General features: G+C 26.2%; 4 protein-coding genes across 8 annotated transcripts in view; 2 read left to right on the forward strand and 2 right to left on the reverse strand.

Annotated features, from left to right (window-relative positions):
• Nucleotides 1-1672: 1672 nt before the first annotated feature.
• LOC112686604 (XK-related protein 6) lies at nucleotides 1673-4680 on the forward strand. The gene is made up of 5 exons (XM_025558974.1): nucleotides 1673-2148; nucleotides 2208-2309; nucleotides 3208-3422; nucleotides 3828-3983; nucleotides 4147-4680. Exons 1-5 carry the CDS (start codon nucleotides 1868-1870, stop codon nucleotides 4650-4652), a joined length of 1260 nt encoding a protein of 419 aa, XP_025414759.1. The 5' UTR covers nucleotides 1673-1867; the 3' UTR covers nucleotides 4653-4680.
• A 53-nt stretch (nucleotides 4681-4733) lies between these two features.
• Nucleotides 4734-6410, reverse strand: LOC112686606 (dynein light chain roadblock-type 1-like). Of its 3 annotated transcripts, none has more exons than XM_025558976.1 (4): nucleotides 6330-6410; nucleotides 5614-5780; nucleotides 5385-5552; nucleotides 4734-5016 (listed from the first exon to the last, which is right to left on the reverse strand). In XM_025558976.1, the coding sequence occupies exons 2-4, from the start codon at nucleotides 5693-5695 to the stop codon at nucleotides 4958-4960; spliced, it is 309 nt and encodes a 102-aa protein (XP_025414761.1). In that variant the 5' UTR covers nucleotides 5696-5780; nucleotides 6330-6410; the 3' UTR covers nucleotides 4734-4957. The 3 variants fall into 3 exon arrangements, with proteins under 3 accessions (XP_025414761.1, XP_025414762.1, XP_025414763.1); XM_025558977.1 differs by lacking the exon at nucleotides 6330-6410 and adding an exon at nucleotides 6095-6123; XM_025558978.1 differs by lacking the exon at nucleotides 6330-6410 and adding an exon at nucleotides 5857-6088.
• A 27-nt stretch (nucleotides 6411-6437) lies between these two features.
• On the forward strand, nucleotides 6438-8011 carry LOC112686605. The gene is made up of 3 exons (XM_025558975.1): nucleotides 6438-6641; nucleotides 7487-7708; nucleotides 7775-8011. Exons 1-3 carry the CDS (start codon nucleotides 6465-6467, stop codon nucleotides 7910-7912), a joined length of 537 nt encoding a protein of 178 aa, XP_025414760.1. The 5' UTR covers nucleotides 6438-6464; the 3' UTR covers nucleotides 7913-8011.
• Nucleotides 8012-14988: 6977 nt separating this feature from the next.
• Nucleotides 14989-16890, reverse strand: part of LOC112686610 (zinc finger protein 1) — a 174764-nt gene continuing 172862 nt past the window's right edge. For all 3 annotated transcript variants that reach the window (XM_025558981.1, XM_025558982.1, XM_025558983.1), the window contains 2 exons: nucleotides 16255-16447; nucleotides 14989-15403 (listed from right to left, as the gene is read on the reverse strand). In XM_025558981.1, the coding sequence (XP_025414766.1) occupies nucleotides 15210-15403; nucleotides 16255-16447 (387 nt within the window). In that variant the 3' untranslated portion in view covers nucleotides 14989-15209. The remainder of the gene's footprint in view (nucleotides 15404-16254; nucleotides 16448-16890) is intronic.

Consider the following 16890-nt stretch of genomic DNA (forward strand, 5'->3'; position numbering starts at 1 on the left):
CCTAATGAAAATAAATACAAATATAAATCTAATACTAATGTGGAAACAAAAGTAAACAAAGCAAAAAAAGAAAATAATAATAAATATACACAAAATGGTTTAATATTAATTTAAATGTTTGTTAGTTTAATGTCAAACTAACTTAGTGTTAACAGGTTGAATTGCAATAATAAAATTAATTAAAACATAATTGATTGTTCTTTATGTGACAATCAGTTTCTGTTGCATTTTAAATTCCATCTTAAGAGACATTTTCAACGTAAAAATTAAAGTCTAAAGTTTTTTATTTTTTCAAATGAAAGATTAATTGGTTTATGTTATACTAATATCAATAATGATATAAAGTTTGCATTTGTATTAATATATTTCACAGATTTTTGGGGTATTAAGTATTCTTGTAGCTATAATTTTTGTGCTAGATATGTCTGTGGTAACATGTAAATTGTATTGTGAAATATTTTCTATTTCAAAAAATTGTACATTATGTACATTATTTATAATTTAATTATATTCTATTCATAACTATTGAGTTAATCATTAATTTCTTGGTAATAATTAAAAAAATTAATTTTCTTAATAATATTAATTTTGTAGTTCTATATTAGTATCATTGATTATAGAATAGAATAAATTATAGAATATCTATTCTATAATCAATGATAGTATTACTCTCGCAGAATATCGAAATTAATGAATAAAAAAACTGTCTTCATATTAATAATATATATAATAACAATATATTATTTATAAATATTTTTTTTTGCTATAATTTTAAATATTTTTTCCACGGTTTCTTATAATCTGAAGCAAGACTGTATCTGTGGGGAGGTTCAAGGGGTCCAGACCCTCCTCAAAATGTCTTCAGTATTTTACAAATTTTTGAAATTACTAATTATTTTTTAATACCAACATAAATATTTTTAGCTATAATTGGCTTAAATTTCAATTAAATTAAATGCTTTGTCAAATATTCATCATATTCGTAATTATATAGGAATAATAAAATCTGTGGGAGATTTTAGAAACAGATTTTAATTTATAGGTATTCAAATTTTATATATGATTCATTAATTTCAGAAATAAAATTGTGGATAATAAAATGGATTGCATTTCAGACATAGATCGTCCAAAGGCAGCTGTAATAACCATTAAATTATTGTAATCCTGAACTTTTTCCAAATATTTATTTTTTATTAAAAGCAATAACCACACTGCTGGTTTCTACAGTAACTCCCAAACGAAGTTTTTTCACATTCAAACGCATCAAGACATTTTTACGAAACTCTACAAGACAAGAAAGACTAACTGGCCTCTATTAGTACCCATACAAATGTTACGGTTAATCCCGAAGAAGTATTAAACCAGTTTGTTCTTCAAAGAGAAGCATTTTATTAGTTTAAAATAAGTATATTGAATTTGTGTATGTTATTTTGTTTATTTAATTATATATTTGATTTAAAAAAATATTAAAACTTATTTAGTCTTATTTTTAACCAAATTAAAAAACGTAAATTCATTAAAATTACAATAAACATATTTTGGACCTCCTATATATATATATGAGAATTTGAAAAAAATGTGTCCAATATCAGTGGTAACGTTTGATTACAGCTGTGGTTGGTAATAATGTCCATAGTAATTATGGCAACTATCACATTCGTTATCATAAAAACAATTTTTTTGAAATATTTTAATTTGAAAACTCTGTTAGTCATAACTTAATAACTCATTATTTAATAATGTACTGAATATTTGCCTCTTGATAGGGATCACATGTTTTGAGATCTGATTTATTTTGGAAATTAATCATCGCCTGTGATGTACCAAGAACATCAGAATAAAAGTTTATCAGAGTTAAAGGAACAAAATGAACCAAGATCATTCTACTGCAAAATGTTTAGTTTACAAAGATGACATGAGATCTGCCTCAGACTTGGATGAACCGGATAAGCTCCCCAGAGATTTGAGCATCTCCTATTGGGATTTATTAGCATTAAATTTAGCTATCGGAAGTCATGTTATCGATGTCTGCATAGATTTTAATGTTGCTTATCAGTATTACAAATATGAAAAAATTAAATATTTTGTATTGACAATAATTTTCATGACAGTTCCTTCCATCATAAATACGTATATGAGTTTGAAAATGTTAGTGTATGATAAAAGTATAAAAATGTATGATGTAATTACACCTTTATATGTTTTAGTTATTCTGTTCAAGAAGACATACAAAGAGTTACTATAAAATTGCTTAAATGTCGACCATTATTGCCATTCTTGTTGATATTTCAAATGGCACCAGTTCTGAGGTATATTTTTCATTATAATTATAACCACCATAACAATTTTTATTGTTGTATAATTTATTATTATTTATTTATTATTATTTTTTTAACAAATTATATAGGATGCTGTTTATATTTTATATTATTTAGAACCGTGGTTCTCAACCGGTGTGTCGCGACATACTAATGTGTCACATATTACTTTGGAGTGTGTCGCCAAAATATTATTAATTAAAATTATAAGCTTTCAAAGTATGAACGTATATTATTACGGAATTATGATGAAATAATAAAAGCCACATATAAAAAAAAATTATAATGATATTCTTATTAATTCTTATTTTTTAGAAATATCATAAAATATAACATTAAAATCTAAATTTTGTATGTCTCAAAATGATTCATTTCGAATTTCTCTGTAAATTCAATAAACAGGAATAATAAGAATTGAAAATTTCGTTTTCTTTTCAACATCGTACATGACTAAATCAGCATATTCGATATTGGAAATAACAAAAAGCAAAAATGATATTGACTGTAAATTACGCGAAAGTTTGTTAACCATTTGCCCATAAATCGAAGACCTATGCAGGTCTGCATATTTATGAACTAATACGGTTTTACATATAACTTTTTTTAAACTTTTTAATTTCAATCAAGAAATTAAGACTTTTTTTAAGTTTTAAATTTTTAAATAAAATTTCCAATAATAATAAAATCCATTAATTGTTTCAAGTGTGTCGCCATTTTTATAGATCTAAATTAGGGTGTCACCATACAAAAAAGATTGAGAACCACTGATTTAGAACATTATAGTAAATAATTAATTTTTATCATGTATTGATTTTCATTTATACTATTAGTAATATTATTCACTATATACTATAGTAATAGCATGTAATTTAGTGAATTGTACCTATAGGTATTATGATGTATTAAAATATGCACTAAAATCACGCGAAGCTGCTTTTAAAAAAAATTATGATGATCAAAAGAAGTACTATTCATTAATGGCTAAAGAAGATTCATATGTGTCATTGTTGCGAATCTTTGAATGCTTCTTAGAAGCTGTTCCTCAAGAAATATTACAAATATGTATTGTTTTAGTTGAGAAAAAACAGGGTTCTACTTTTCAAAGTAATGTTACTTATTTGATATACATTTTTGAGTATTGTTCTTAAAATTTTCATATATATATTTTCAACATAAAAATTATTTAAGCTTTTCCAGTAAAATATAGAAATTAGAATAAAGTAATAACATCAAATATTCTCTAAAAAATATTATTCTGATTTTTGAGAATAATAAAATAATATAATTACTTTATTTAATTTTTCTCTATTAACTTTAACTATAACGGCCATTAGTTATTTGTATATTTTTGATTATACAGTATAATTTGCTTGACTCTATTAATTTTATGTTATTTATGTACATATAATTAAATTATGATTATATTCACACTTAGTCTAAATACTTAAAATTGTTTACAAATATTTAATACATATATAACAAATAATAATAAGTTTTTTTTTATCTTAGTTGTTCATCAATCTGCATCTATTGCAAGTTCAACCATTGGCATTGCATGGGCAATGGCTTCATATCACAAAAATGTAAGAATTGCTTATGAAAACAAGAAAAACATAGGCAATACAGGAACAGTATTACAATTTCTATGGCACATCATGATAACAAGTATGTTGGATATTTGTTCATAATATAGTAATTTTAACTAATGTTTTATTGGTAAAAAAAATAATTTCATTGGATCTAACAACATCATTGGATATTATTATAATTTGCTTCTACAGAAATATAATTAAAATCCATTGACTTAATGTGGATTTATTTTTTTTAGTATCCAGAATATTATCTATAAGTTTGGCTGCTACTGTCAGGCCATGGATAACTGGTATATTTTGTTTGGTCCACTGGCTCTTTATGACTTTTTGGATTTTCAAGTATCAAAATGTAACATTTTGTATACCATCAAGCTATTCCGAAGAAAATAGAATTATGAGATTTTTTTTTTCGACTATTCTTGGTCTAGTATATATATTCACTTATTTATCCCCCAGTGAAGGTCAAGGGAATTCCAAAAACCGTTACCTAAGTTACTACAGTTTGTTTTTCGTGGAAAATATTTCTGCAGTTGCTATTTGGGCTACCATGGGTACTGATCAAAATCAGTGGTATTATTATCCTTTGGTGATAGGATCAATTATACCTTTTTTTATTGGAATTATGTTTTTAATAATATATTACAAATTCTTTCATCCCCACATCACACATAAAGAAGATACTGCAGAATCATATAGAACAACCAATAATATTAACACATATATTGAAGACATAGTAGAATAATATATTTGTTGAAAATTATTTATTTATTATCAAGTAATTAATATTATAAATGAAATGTATTAAAATATTTGTATTTTTTTTTTTTATTAAATTGTTGAAGTATTAAGTGTATATAAATTATTTTTTACCAACATTGTAACAAAAATAAAACTTTATAACACAAAATGATACTAACTCATATAATTGACTATATAAGAAATCTAAATATGCTAAATAAGGCTAAGTCACGTCACTTCTTGGAAAAAGGGTATTTTTGTATGATATTTATTAGTTTTGCTCTGTTCCAAAATGCTTATACTATAATTCTACATTGGTGGTTTTACTCCACTTGGACTTTGAATTACTATCATCGTGTATAATTTATCTGTAAAAGATAATTTATGAGTTTACTTTTATTCTTATTATTTTTTATTTATTCCTTGTACTATAAGAAAACATATAGCAGATTTGTTGTTGCACAATAGGCATATCAAATAAGCGTGCAAGTTGTGTTTTCTCAAGGCACAGATTATAGGCACATAGTTTTAAATGTTAAGTGATACCTATAGAAAAATATATATTATATAGTATACCTAATATATTTTTTCATTATATATTATAGAAAATGTATTTAACTAATTAAATTGTTAACAAATTATTGTTATTTTTTTTTATTATATATACAAATATTTTCTAAGACTGCAGTAGTATTATTAAAAATCTATTTTCATATTTTATGTAAAATATATTTACCCAATATAATAATTATCTCGTTTTTTTTCGTATGTAAACGCATGGACATCAATACATCTGAAGCGTCAAATTTTTTGAACATGTGCTTCGATATCCCTATTATCATTTGTACCAGACTGGAATACTGGACAGTCGCCGAGTTCCCAATAGTGGATTTAATTGGGACTCCTAAAATTAAAATTAACAGCTATTAATATGCATACAATTTCTGGTGAAATGATCAACAAACCATCAATGTCCAGTATTATGAAGCCTTCAACTCTATCGCTGGATTGGATTTTTTTGAATGCTTCATCGACTTGAGTGGTCATTTCGACTTGGTACCAATTACGTTCTAACCAAAACGTGTTCACAAAAAGATTCAACGGTACTGCGAAAATTTGAATTCAGATAAAACTAAAAAAGAAAACTGAATAATAGGGTTTGCGGATGTGAAATTCTGGTGCAATAGTCTATAAATATATTAGCGAACATTCAATATTATATATTATCGACGGCTTATATATTATCGACGGCACAGTTAGTAATCACCAAACTGTATATTTATACATTATGAATACATATTTATGTTGGAAAATGAGTAATACGTTTTTATGGGTAAACCCAAACAATAGATATACACACACGAGTACCAAATAGAATTTATAAATAAAATTTAATTATCAATTGTTGAATATTATTATATTGCTGATTATTACTTCCAGTCGTACCTTTTTTAATTAATTTATAAATAATGTACAATAATATTTAAAAACAATAAAATAATGATAGGTGTACATCAATATGTTTACATTTTAACGTTTAACCGTTGATTTTATAATATATTATTATGTAATCTATAGTTTAATTCTGTGGGTGAAATACAGATGTTTAATGAGATACTGAGATTTACCCGCCATTTTTCAGCGGTCTCGAGTGACAATAAGATAATTTTTGTTTATATACCCATTGTGTGTTGTTGAATTTCGTTGTTGGATTGCAGCTAGAAGATGAAATAATAAGCGTTCTGTCCAAACAACATTTTGTCTGGTAACCTATTGATCATTTGCAATTATACACGTATTATTGCCGGTCTGAAGTATGCCCAGGAATGTAGAGATTAAGGCTCGCATCAACGATTTGAAGGCCGCAAAACAACGAATTTCGAACCTGAAGTCGAATACATCTGAAGACATCGATGTAATTATTAATCAAGAAGATACGTTTTACAATCTGCCGGCCGGCAACAAAGGAAAATTAAAGTTCAGAAAAATCCAGGTAAAATTAAAACTTAATGCGTAAAACAGTGTACCATCTACTTAAGTATTAGTTAATATTTTTATTTATTTTTTTTATTACGGAAAATGAATGTTGATACTTACACCGAACACATGAAGTTTTGTTGAATGTGAGCAAATATTGAGTTATTTAGTATTTTAGTAAAACATGTACAGTATATAAATTATTATCTAAATCATATTTTGGTTTTTATTAATTTTATTTTTTTAAGTTTGATACCAATTATTCTAACACATAGATATTTGTGAAAAATATAGGCAATATCTCCTGGACATATCCTTAACAACATTGATTACTATTAAATATAAGTTAATGTTAATAACCAACAATTCACTTATTATTTCATAATGTTAAACCATTGGAATTTTGGACAGAAATCCATAAGTAAAGTAAATTTCATACAAATTGATATAATATTATATCACATGGTTCATTGGTCTATTAAAATTTGATTATGTAATTTTTCTACTAACTGGTATAACATATCAAAATATTATGAAATCATTCTCTAATTAGTTTTTATTTTAAAAATTATGTTTTATTATTTTATTCATAGGTCTGTAATGGGACTTAACATTTAATATTAATTTTCATTTGATCTGGAAAATATTTTTTAAAATGGGTATAGGACAACATATTATTTATTATATATTTATATAATTGCCTATTTTAAATAACATATATTATATTTTAATCATAATTTTCTATTGATATTGTTATAAAATTATGATACTCAGAATCTAATATTAAAACATACATGGTATAAACTATGTAATAGAGTTTTTTGATTGTACTATAGTGTATAATTGGTTTTGTGCCTACAGGGATCTGATTCAGAGTTAATCTTTTATGAAAGAGAAGAAATCACTGGACCAAAATTAAGTGACTTCCATAGATGCAAGGTACCTGATGATATCAAGGAATTCCTTTCCACAACCTTGGGTACTTGGGGTATTGTGAAGAAAGTTAGAAACTTGATAATGATTGGTCAAACAAGAGTGCATTTTGACAGTGTTGAGGGACTTGGAGATTTTGTAGAATTAGAAGTAAGTACTGTCTTATGTAAAATTTATATCAAAATACTTATATTGATTGTCACTGTATTCTTTTAGGTGGTATTAGACGATAAACAAACCGTCGAGGATGGCCAAAAAATTGCTTCAAATCTGATGTCACATTTGCAAATTGAAGAAAAAGATTTGATATCGGTGTCATATATAAATATGCTATGTCAAAATAAATCACAATGATGTAAATTAATTTAAATATTAATTTGAATATTTTGTTTACTTTTTTTTCTAGTACTAAGTACTGTTATCGTATCATGAAATTTGTTGGTATCCATTTCATTTTTTTTTTTATTGAAAGAAAAAATGATTTTGATTATTTTAAATTCCTCAATAGTTTTTATGTATAATTTAAGTTCATTATTATGATACATTACTTGATGTAAAAAAAAAATTAATTATTATTTATATAAAGAGTTATAAATTATATCCAGTTACTATAAAAATTATTAGCTTTTTATTAAAAATTACCAAATTTATAAATAAACAGCACTTATATTATTTTATTTATGTTGATAGTAATTCATATTTTATGATTAGGTATTTCAAATTTAAAAATAAAACATATTTTTTGCACTGTTCAAAATTGTTTTCTAATATGTTTAATATTACTGTTAATATTAAAAATTCCTGACAGTGTTGATATAAATTCTATAAATCAAATACATATTTTATATGAAAAATATACACATAATTTATTGACATTCATTTTTAAACAAGACTGTAAAACCATTATTATTTATAAGTTCTTTTGTATTAAAAACTCAAATATTTTATCATAAATTTAAAAACCATTAGTAAATGATAATTTGTTTTTTTAATTTAATTGATTTTAAGCTTTGACAGCTGAAGCCATTAGCTTTACATTTTGCTTTGACATTATTATATGACATGTACAATTAATTAATTTTAAAAATGAGCTTATACCTCTTTAATTTTGTTATATAGAACAAAAAAAACATTACATTGCTCTTGAGAAATGGTAGTTATGAAATATCTTGATTGTTAATTTGATCCGATTATTAGAAAGAGGATCTCTCCTAACTTTTAATCTTTTCTATTTTATTCGTTAAATTTGCATTTTGTTGGTGGTTGATTTTAATTTTGAAATAGGTATTCATGTGTGGATGGATTGATTCTTAATTGAGTTTTATTGTTACTATTTTTCTAAGTTTTAAATTGTCAGGTTTTGTTTTATTTTTCATCATTTTATATGTTGTTTTGGCAAGTAAATTGTATTATATCTATTATTATGCTATATTTTAGTTTGGAAATATTGGATGCTGCTGCTGAAAAAAATTTTTAACCCCTGTTTTATAAAAGTATTAAAGAGGTGAAATGTTGTGTAACTTGGAAACTTATTATTTTTTGAATCTTTAAATAATGAAAAAAAAGTGTAAAATATTAATCAGAAAAAATATAATATAATCATTTAGTGAAAAATAGTCAAGATGATATGAATGCGAAGCACCACCCTAAAATTTGCTATTATATAGATTAAATATAACCTATAATTATATAATTAACTCAGAAGAAATAATTAACTTAAATCATAATTCGTGACTTAATTATTCAAAAATTATGTGTTTAAGTGTGGAGATGAATAATTACTTCGATGGTGGCCATTTTTGGTAGTATGCACTCTAGCATACGCATTATTATGCATTTTGGTATGCACTACTTATACTGTGTTTGATAAAATGACAATATAACAGGGTTTTTAAGTTAAAAAAAAAACAAAAAACCTAGTAATGCATCGTAAAAACATTATTTAGGTTTTAAACTACAGCGGGTGGTAATACTAATACATATCCGGTCAGCAATTAGATTAACATAATATTATATCAATTTTATTATGGATAAGTCTTTATCATCTCATGTCTACCACGCGGAGCGGACGTGATTACTGTTTCAATTTTTTAACTTACTGCACTATACGAGTACATTCATATATCCTTTCTACCATTAATTTACTTCATGTTCTATTATTATAACGAAACATATATGTATAGGTATTCGTTTTACATTAAAAAAACCGTTGTAATATATTTCTTTATAATAATAGGTGCTACATTAGAATGGAGAAGCTAGAAAATTATAAAATCTTCTGTTTCCAGGTGAAAAATTCGTTAACATGACCCTAAGAACATATTATATAAACGTTAAAATTTGAATAGAAATATTTTATACACAGTCATGGACAAATCAATGGTGATAACACCCCCCCCTCCCGAAATTTTTTCAATATTTTACGAATGTTTAAATAATTATTTATTTTTAATACCAATATAAATATTTTCAGTCAAAAATGACTTCAGCTCCAATTAATCATTGACTGTTTTTAATTTTATATCATAATATCATATAAAAATATGATATTAATTTTAATAAAAGAAGATTAAATCTTTTTCTGCCTTATTTTTAACCAAATATCAAAAGTCAAAATCTAAATTCAATAAAGTTACAATACACATGTTTTGGACCCCTCCCAAAAAAAATTTTCAGATTTGACCTTGCAAGGGCCTCGCGCCCTCATGAAATTTATTTCGCCTAGGGCCTTTAAAATTGTAGTGCCGACACTGCTTGTACTCTACAATTCTATAATACAGGGGCATATTTAGAGGGGGGCGAAGGGGCGATTGCCCCTCTAAATCTGTATTTAAGGAATCGATTATACGTGAGATACACATTTCAAATTTTTTTAATGTGTATCATTTTATAACGAAATCAAATTACGCATGGTTGTAAATACTGAATTAGGCTTTTTGTCGGGTCCATATTTAGTGAAATATCAAATAAAACACAAGCGTAACTTTCAAAACTCAGACAGGTGTTAAAAGAGAATTACACAAAAGTTGATTCTAAGTGGATCAGGCATAAGATTAAAAAAAATACCACAAATATTAAGGATTCACCAGATTTAAATATTACCAAAAATTTTACTTCTAAATGTTGAGTCTGAATTAAAGAAAAAATGTGAGTCGCCACCTCCTAGAAGTAAGTCTAAATACGCCCCTGTTATAACATCTGCTTAGACCATTAGAATCTATTTTTATAAAATTTCTGTTCGTAAATAACGCTTGTACCGAAATTTAAAAATTAAATTTCTCATTTTTAAATGGTCAGAGGAATAATAGCGTTTGTGCAATTCGAATTTTCTAACTGATGACTTGTACCGTAGTGAAAATCATGTAGTTAAACATTTTTTACCTTTTATAAGTTGATAATTAAAAAATTAAAAGTTACATTGAAATAATTGTAGTGATATATATTTTGTCAGATATAAGGTACTGGTTTGTTATAGGCCTAGGCATATATGTATACCTTTTTATTTACCCTTTTTATACCGGCGCAATAGATGTATATTATACAGGTAGTGGCCCAAATTCGGCGCAATTAACGAATACCGCTTAAATTAAACATAAAATATAAAAACTTTTGTTTATAAATTATTGTGTAAAAGACGAGCAACTTTTATCTTACATGTGTAATTAATTACAACTCTACCTACAATAACGTCACACGGCTATTCTAAGTATCTTAATCCCATAAAAAAATGTTTTAATGTGATTTTAACCAAATTATTGAAAATGTCTTATAATTAAAGTTATATTTTACATGATCAATAAATAAACCAGTAAAAAAAAAAACTATGAATAAGAAGTAATAATAATAAATTACGAAATAACTAAAATTAGTTTTGTAAAATTAACCAGAATGAAAAAGAAACATCCATCACCGAAACGAGTGAGAGGTTATGTTTATTCAACGTAATCCAATAATATAAATCTCCCACTAGACTTATGTTTTTTTTTTTTAAACTACGACTTATTTAAATTAAATTAAAATCACATAATATCTGAGCAGATTATTTTTTTAAATTAAGTTAGTGTGATAATTTGAATATTGGTTATACGTGATTATAAATAGATTTTTTTTATAATATATTATAGAAAAATCTACAAACATAGGCGATTTTTAAAAAAAATATCGAGACATTTTCGATTTTATTAATGATATTATATTATATTATTAATTATATTTAATGACAGATTATTAAATTTATATTTCAAATTCAACGTTATTAGTTCTTTTATGCATATCCTATTAGAAATGTATACCAAAGTGTACTAATTGTAGATTAATAACAGTTCTATAAGGTAGTGTTCCTAAACTTTATGCTTAGACGGCCTATACTTTTCAATTGTGTTGGGTAGATGACCATAAAAAAAAAAACCAGTACGCTTTAACATAATAATGTTATATCTATTCTACTGATATCACTGTACGGTGTTGAACACAATTATGCATTCAACATGTTAGTTTATAGAACTATTTATTTTGCGAATAAAAATACATAAGACAATTTTTGAAATTATAACTATCTAAAAGTACAGTTCACTATGATGAATATATGATGATTTGCGCTATATCACGATAAATTATGTTTCGGTAATATGCTACCATGGTAAACATATAAGTACTGTAAATGTAAATTTTAAAATAAATGGTTGTACGTGATCGCTTGGAATACTTACTCATAGGTACTGGGTTATTATGTGTAAAAACTTGCTAAGTGGAAAACACTACGTTGATTTTGTGTCTCGATCAGAGTTGTCGCCTCTTAGATGCTTACCCGAACGGGAAAGGAATAGCCAGTGATGTCGTGCATATAATACGGGTGGTTTGAATAAATGACAATTACTCGTCCACGTTGGATTATTAAATTTAGCCATTTATGTAAAGATACATACACGTATATATATATATATATATATTTATATATAATATGGTCTTATTTATTAATACAATATAAACTTATTTATATATCCGAACAAAAATTGTACGGGTAACTACGTTAAATTTTATACTATATATTTATATATATATATATATATATAGATACAAATATATATATATATGATTTGAAAAAAAAACAATACTTTGAAAAAACCAAATCATATTAATTTTATAATATTTATTAATAGTTTATAATATAATGAAAAATCTTTGAAAAATGTAAAATAAAATTGTTGAAAGAAAAAAAAATCACAATAACCAAAATAAACTAAATAACCAAAAACACAAAAAATACCGTAAAAAAAAACGTACATCATAAATATTGTTCATTAACCTTAAAAGAAAAAAAAATATTCATAATAAAACACATTGCACAAAATTAAAGTCGAAAAAAATATATACGGAAAACGTACTTACATGAATTAAGTTATTTATTGTATATTATATATATATATATATCTGTATAATGTAAAATCGATTTTACCAATGCTTAACATTATGTTTTTCCTTAATTATCTTTGGTCATTCTAGCCAAATTTTAACACTAAAAAAAAAAAGGATAAAAAGTGAGAAAATCGTATTTTCTACTTACAAACCGTAAATGTATGTATAATTTGTATATACAGTGTTTTTTTCTCGCGCGTTGCGTATAATATATAATATAATAAATGAATAAAATACTGAAAAATATAATTATTATTTAGGCACGTTGAATTCACATAATTTGTGTCGGTCGAAAAGAAAAATTCTATACTAATTTTTTCCCCCCGCCGACTGTAATCATAATAAATACAATATATATATAATTAATAATAATAATTACCGACCCGTAGGAAAAAATAGTCGCACAAAATCCATATTTGAACGCATTACTAGGCACATAAACCATACACGATATGTGTTTAATCATAACATTGTATGTAAGACTGTTGATGCGGTGCCCCGTCGCAGTCGTTCGAAATACGTTTTGGAGTTGTTAACAATGTTGTGTATGTGCACTCATAAACAGCGTTTAAACGCGTGTTTTGTGAGACTATTTTTCGTTTAAGTACAAATGGAAATCATGCGCAGGCAGGGGCAGAAATTCTACAAGACCAATGTTTCGCGTGGACCGCTCGCTATATCCTCTATCCACCGACAATCGTGAAATTATGATAATAAAATAATGAACGCAATAAAAACCTGTGTAAATATTATCTTTGTAGACGCGCATGTGTGTACTCGAAAAATGAAAATGAAAATCGAAGCTATGGTGTATGTGTATACTATAAATGTATAACGTATGTATTTAATAGATTCAACAACGGTACAAATAACATCTATATAATCGTATGCATGTGTTAAGATTACGATGAGCAGCTAATAAAAAGCGGAGAACAGTTTTTTTTTACAAATTTTTTACATTGTTTTCAGACGAACGATAACTACTTTTGAATAAATTGTACAGATATCTCTCTTTGCGTACCTACACAATATGTAATACGTATATATATATTTGACTCGATAACAATATGGTTTCACGTGTGAATAAATAATCGGCTTTTATAACATTATATAAACACATACACACACACATATATATATATATATATATTGTATAAATTAATTTATATTTATTTTATTTTTTTTTTTTACTTTTTTATTTTTTTACATTTTTATTTATACATAAAAGTTAAATTATAATTATTTTATTATAAATATATTAAAGTTTCATAAATAATTCATGGAAAAAATCACACTCTAAATCATCAAATATTTACAATGTTAAAAAAAAATGTTTATTTACTTTACTTATTGTCTCTCGTGGTATCATAACTTATATATATATATATATATATATATGTATATAAAGTAATTTTTTTTGTTTTTTTTTGTTTTTTGTCAAACTTTATACAATATTTATGCTATATAGTTTAACATTTTTATAAAAATATAAATTCAGAATGATAACGGCTAAAACACATCACTATAATACATATAATATAATATAGGCGCAGAGTATGTGTCGAACAACCCAAAAAATTATTGTCTCAATTATTATTTTAAATTAATTTATATTTTTCACATAGAATATAAACGTTGACCCTTTTCATAATATATAAAAACGTTATGAATTTTTTAAATTTTTTTTTTAATTTTTTTTTTATAACAATTTTTTTTTTTATTCTGAACGAAAAAAGAAACCGGGGACGGGACGAGTTGAAAATAAAGACAAAAATATTGTACAGAAAAAAAATCGTAAATAAGAAAAAAAATACGAGGCGAAAAGTTGTAAAATACTAGTAGAAATAGTAATACATATTAAATAGGTATATATATATATATATATATATAGTTTTAATAATAATAATAATAATAATAATAATAGTAATAATAAAATAGTATGTAATAATAATATTGTATGTTATAGTATAGTCATATTCTTGTAGGTTTTTGCGTGATAATAATAAAGCGGTAAATATGTAGTGTAGACGTCATTTCAAAAGAATCTGTCATATTTTTTTTTTTGTTTTTCATACAATAGTATAATATTATAATGACACGATAAAAAAAAAAAAATAAAAATCACGTCGTTTCGTTGGGGAGGAGGATGTTTGCTGTTGTGGGGTGTTGATAAGGAGTATTGTAGAGGCGGGGGATGTGGAGTTGAAAAGCCGTATGTAAAGTTGTATGTTCTCCCTTACTCTCTGTACGGTTTGCAATACGAGAACCGGTGGTTCATGTGTTGGCTGTACGAACCCGAATGCGAGAAACGTTTCATGCACTTAGAACACTGGAACGGTTTTTCGCCGCTGTGAAGCCGCTTATGCTCGGTCAGATGGTGTTTATGTTTGAACGCCTTCGGACACACGTCGCACTTGTGCGGTCTCTGATCTGCAATCATACAGGAAGCGGACCGTTATTATTGTTGCGAGAAAGTACAATGACGTTATTAAATATAGTGTAAAATGGTTGTTTTACTACAGAAGGGGCCGACGGATATAATATATATTACAGGCCACAAGTGGTGTTTTATAACATAAAACTGCAGTATACATATATATATGAGCTCATGTAACACCCAAAAGAAGAATTTTTACTTCACCCGTCGTAAAGGTATTTTTACCTACTTGCGAAAATAATATATGGCATCTGCGCTGTCGCTTTAACATGACGCAGGGTGTAAATTTTCCTCGCGATAACCGGTAGATGATGAATTGGTGCAAGAGGCGTGAAGTGCAGAAGGGGAGAAATGGTACAAGTGCGTCCGGTTAGCGAAATAACTGTAAACTGTGCGTACCGCAGAATCGAAAAATATATAAAAATAGATATGCTTACAAGTACAGGCTAAATGCAACGATAAATGCAAGGCAGTCAAACATTTGTTTAAATCTGTTTTAGATTCTTATAATTTGGATTGAAATATGAAGGAGAAAAATAATTTTCCCTATTTCCTTGCAGGCTAGTATTTCTTGTACCGTAATAATTACGGTACAATAATAATATGACCCAATAACTCAGATCGATATACAATTATTGTAATCGTTCTGGGTTGTGTTTTTTAGAGTGTTGACACTCGTGGTTTATTTGTGGAGATATGGATGGTGGTCACCGATCCAGGAGTCATTAATATAAGATTTAATAATATAATAAATTACATTGTTTTTTTCCTCCTTTCGATTGGAATAAGCGAGTGGAAAATTACTACATACGAGTATATGTGTCAAATAAATAGGACTACGTACCAGGTACTTCGGCTGATTCCACAGATGACGTTTTGGACTTTTTGCTCGGTGAACTGACCGTGGTGGTCGATGCAACACTACTGCTGTTATTGTTGTTACCACTACCTCCGGTGGACACTGCATCGTCTGGATCTTGGGACGTGCATCCCGAATCTTCGGCTTCGTCCGTCATGTCGCTCCAGTCTCCGTATCCCTATGGTACCGAATAATACATTATTACATTATTATTATACGTTGGGTGTATATTGAAATTTCAACGAAAAATTAATTTTCACTATTACATAAATATGGGTAACTAGTATACTACTATCTATGTAACGATATCTATCATAAATATATAAATAGACACGGAAACTATACATATATATATATATATATATATATATTGCATGCAATCTATGAAAGCAAACAAGGAAAACAAGTCGTCTGGACATTAATTAATTTAACGAGGTAGAATTGAGTAGAATATTACGAGAGTTGATTGCATATGTGTAAATGATAGTGTGTCGTTTGATCCATATGTGTTATGTGGTGTCATCGTATATTTAGTGCAATATGTATAGCTAGAATATTAGCGGCTAAACCTAAATTTTATTCCTGTTAAATTATAATTACAAGTGGACGTTTTTACTCAAA

Source organism: Sipha flava, unplaced genomic scaffold (assembly GCF_003268045.1).
Source record: "Sipha flava isolate LNK unplaced genomic scaffold, YSA_version1 317_pilon_pilon, whole genome shotgun sequence".
In the NCBI taxonomy this organism is placed as follows: domain Eukaryota; kingdom Metazoa; phylum Arthropoda; class Insecta; order Hemiptera; family Aphididae; genus Sipha; species Sipha flava.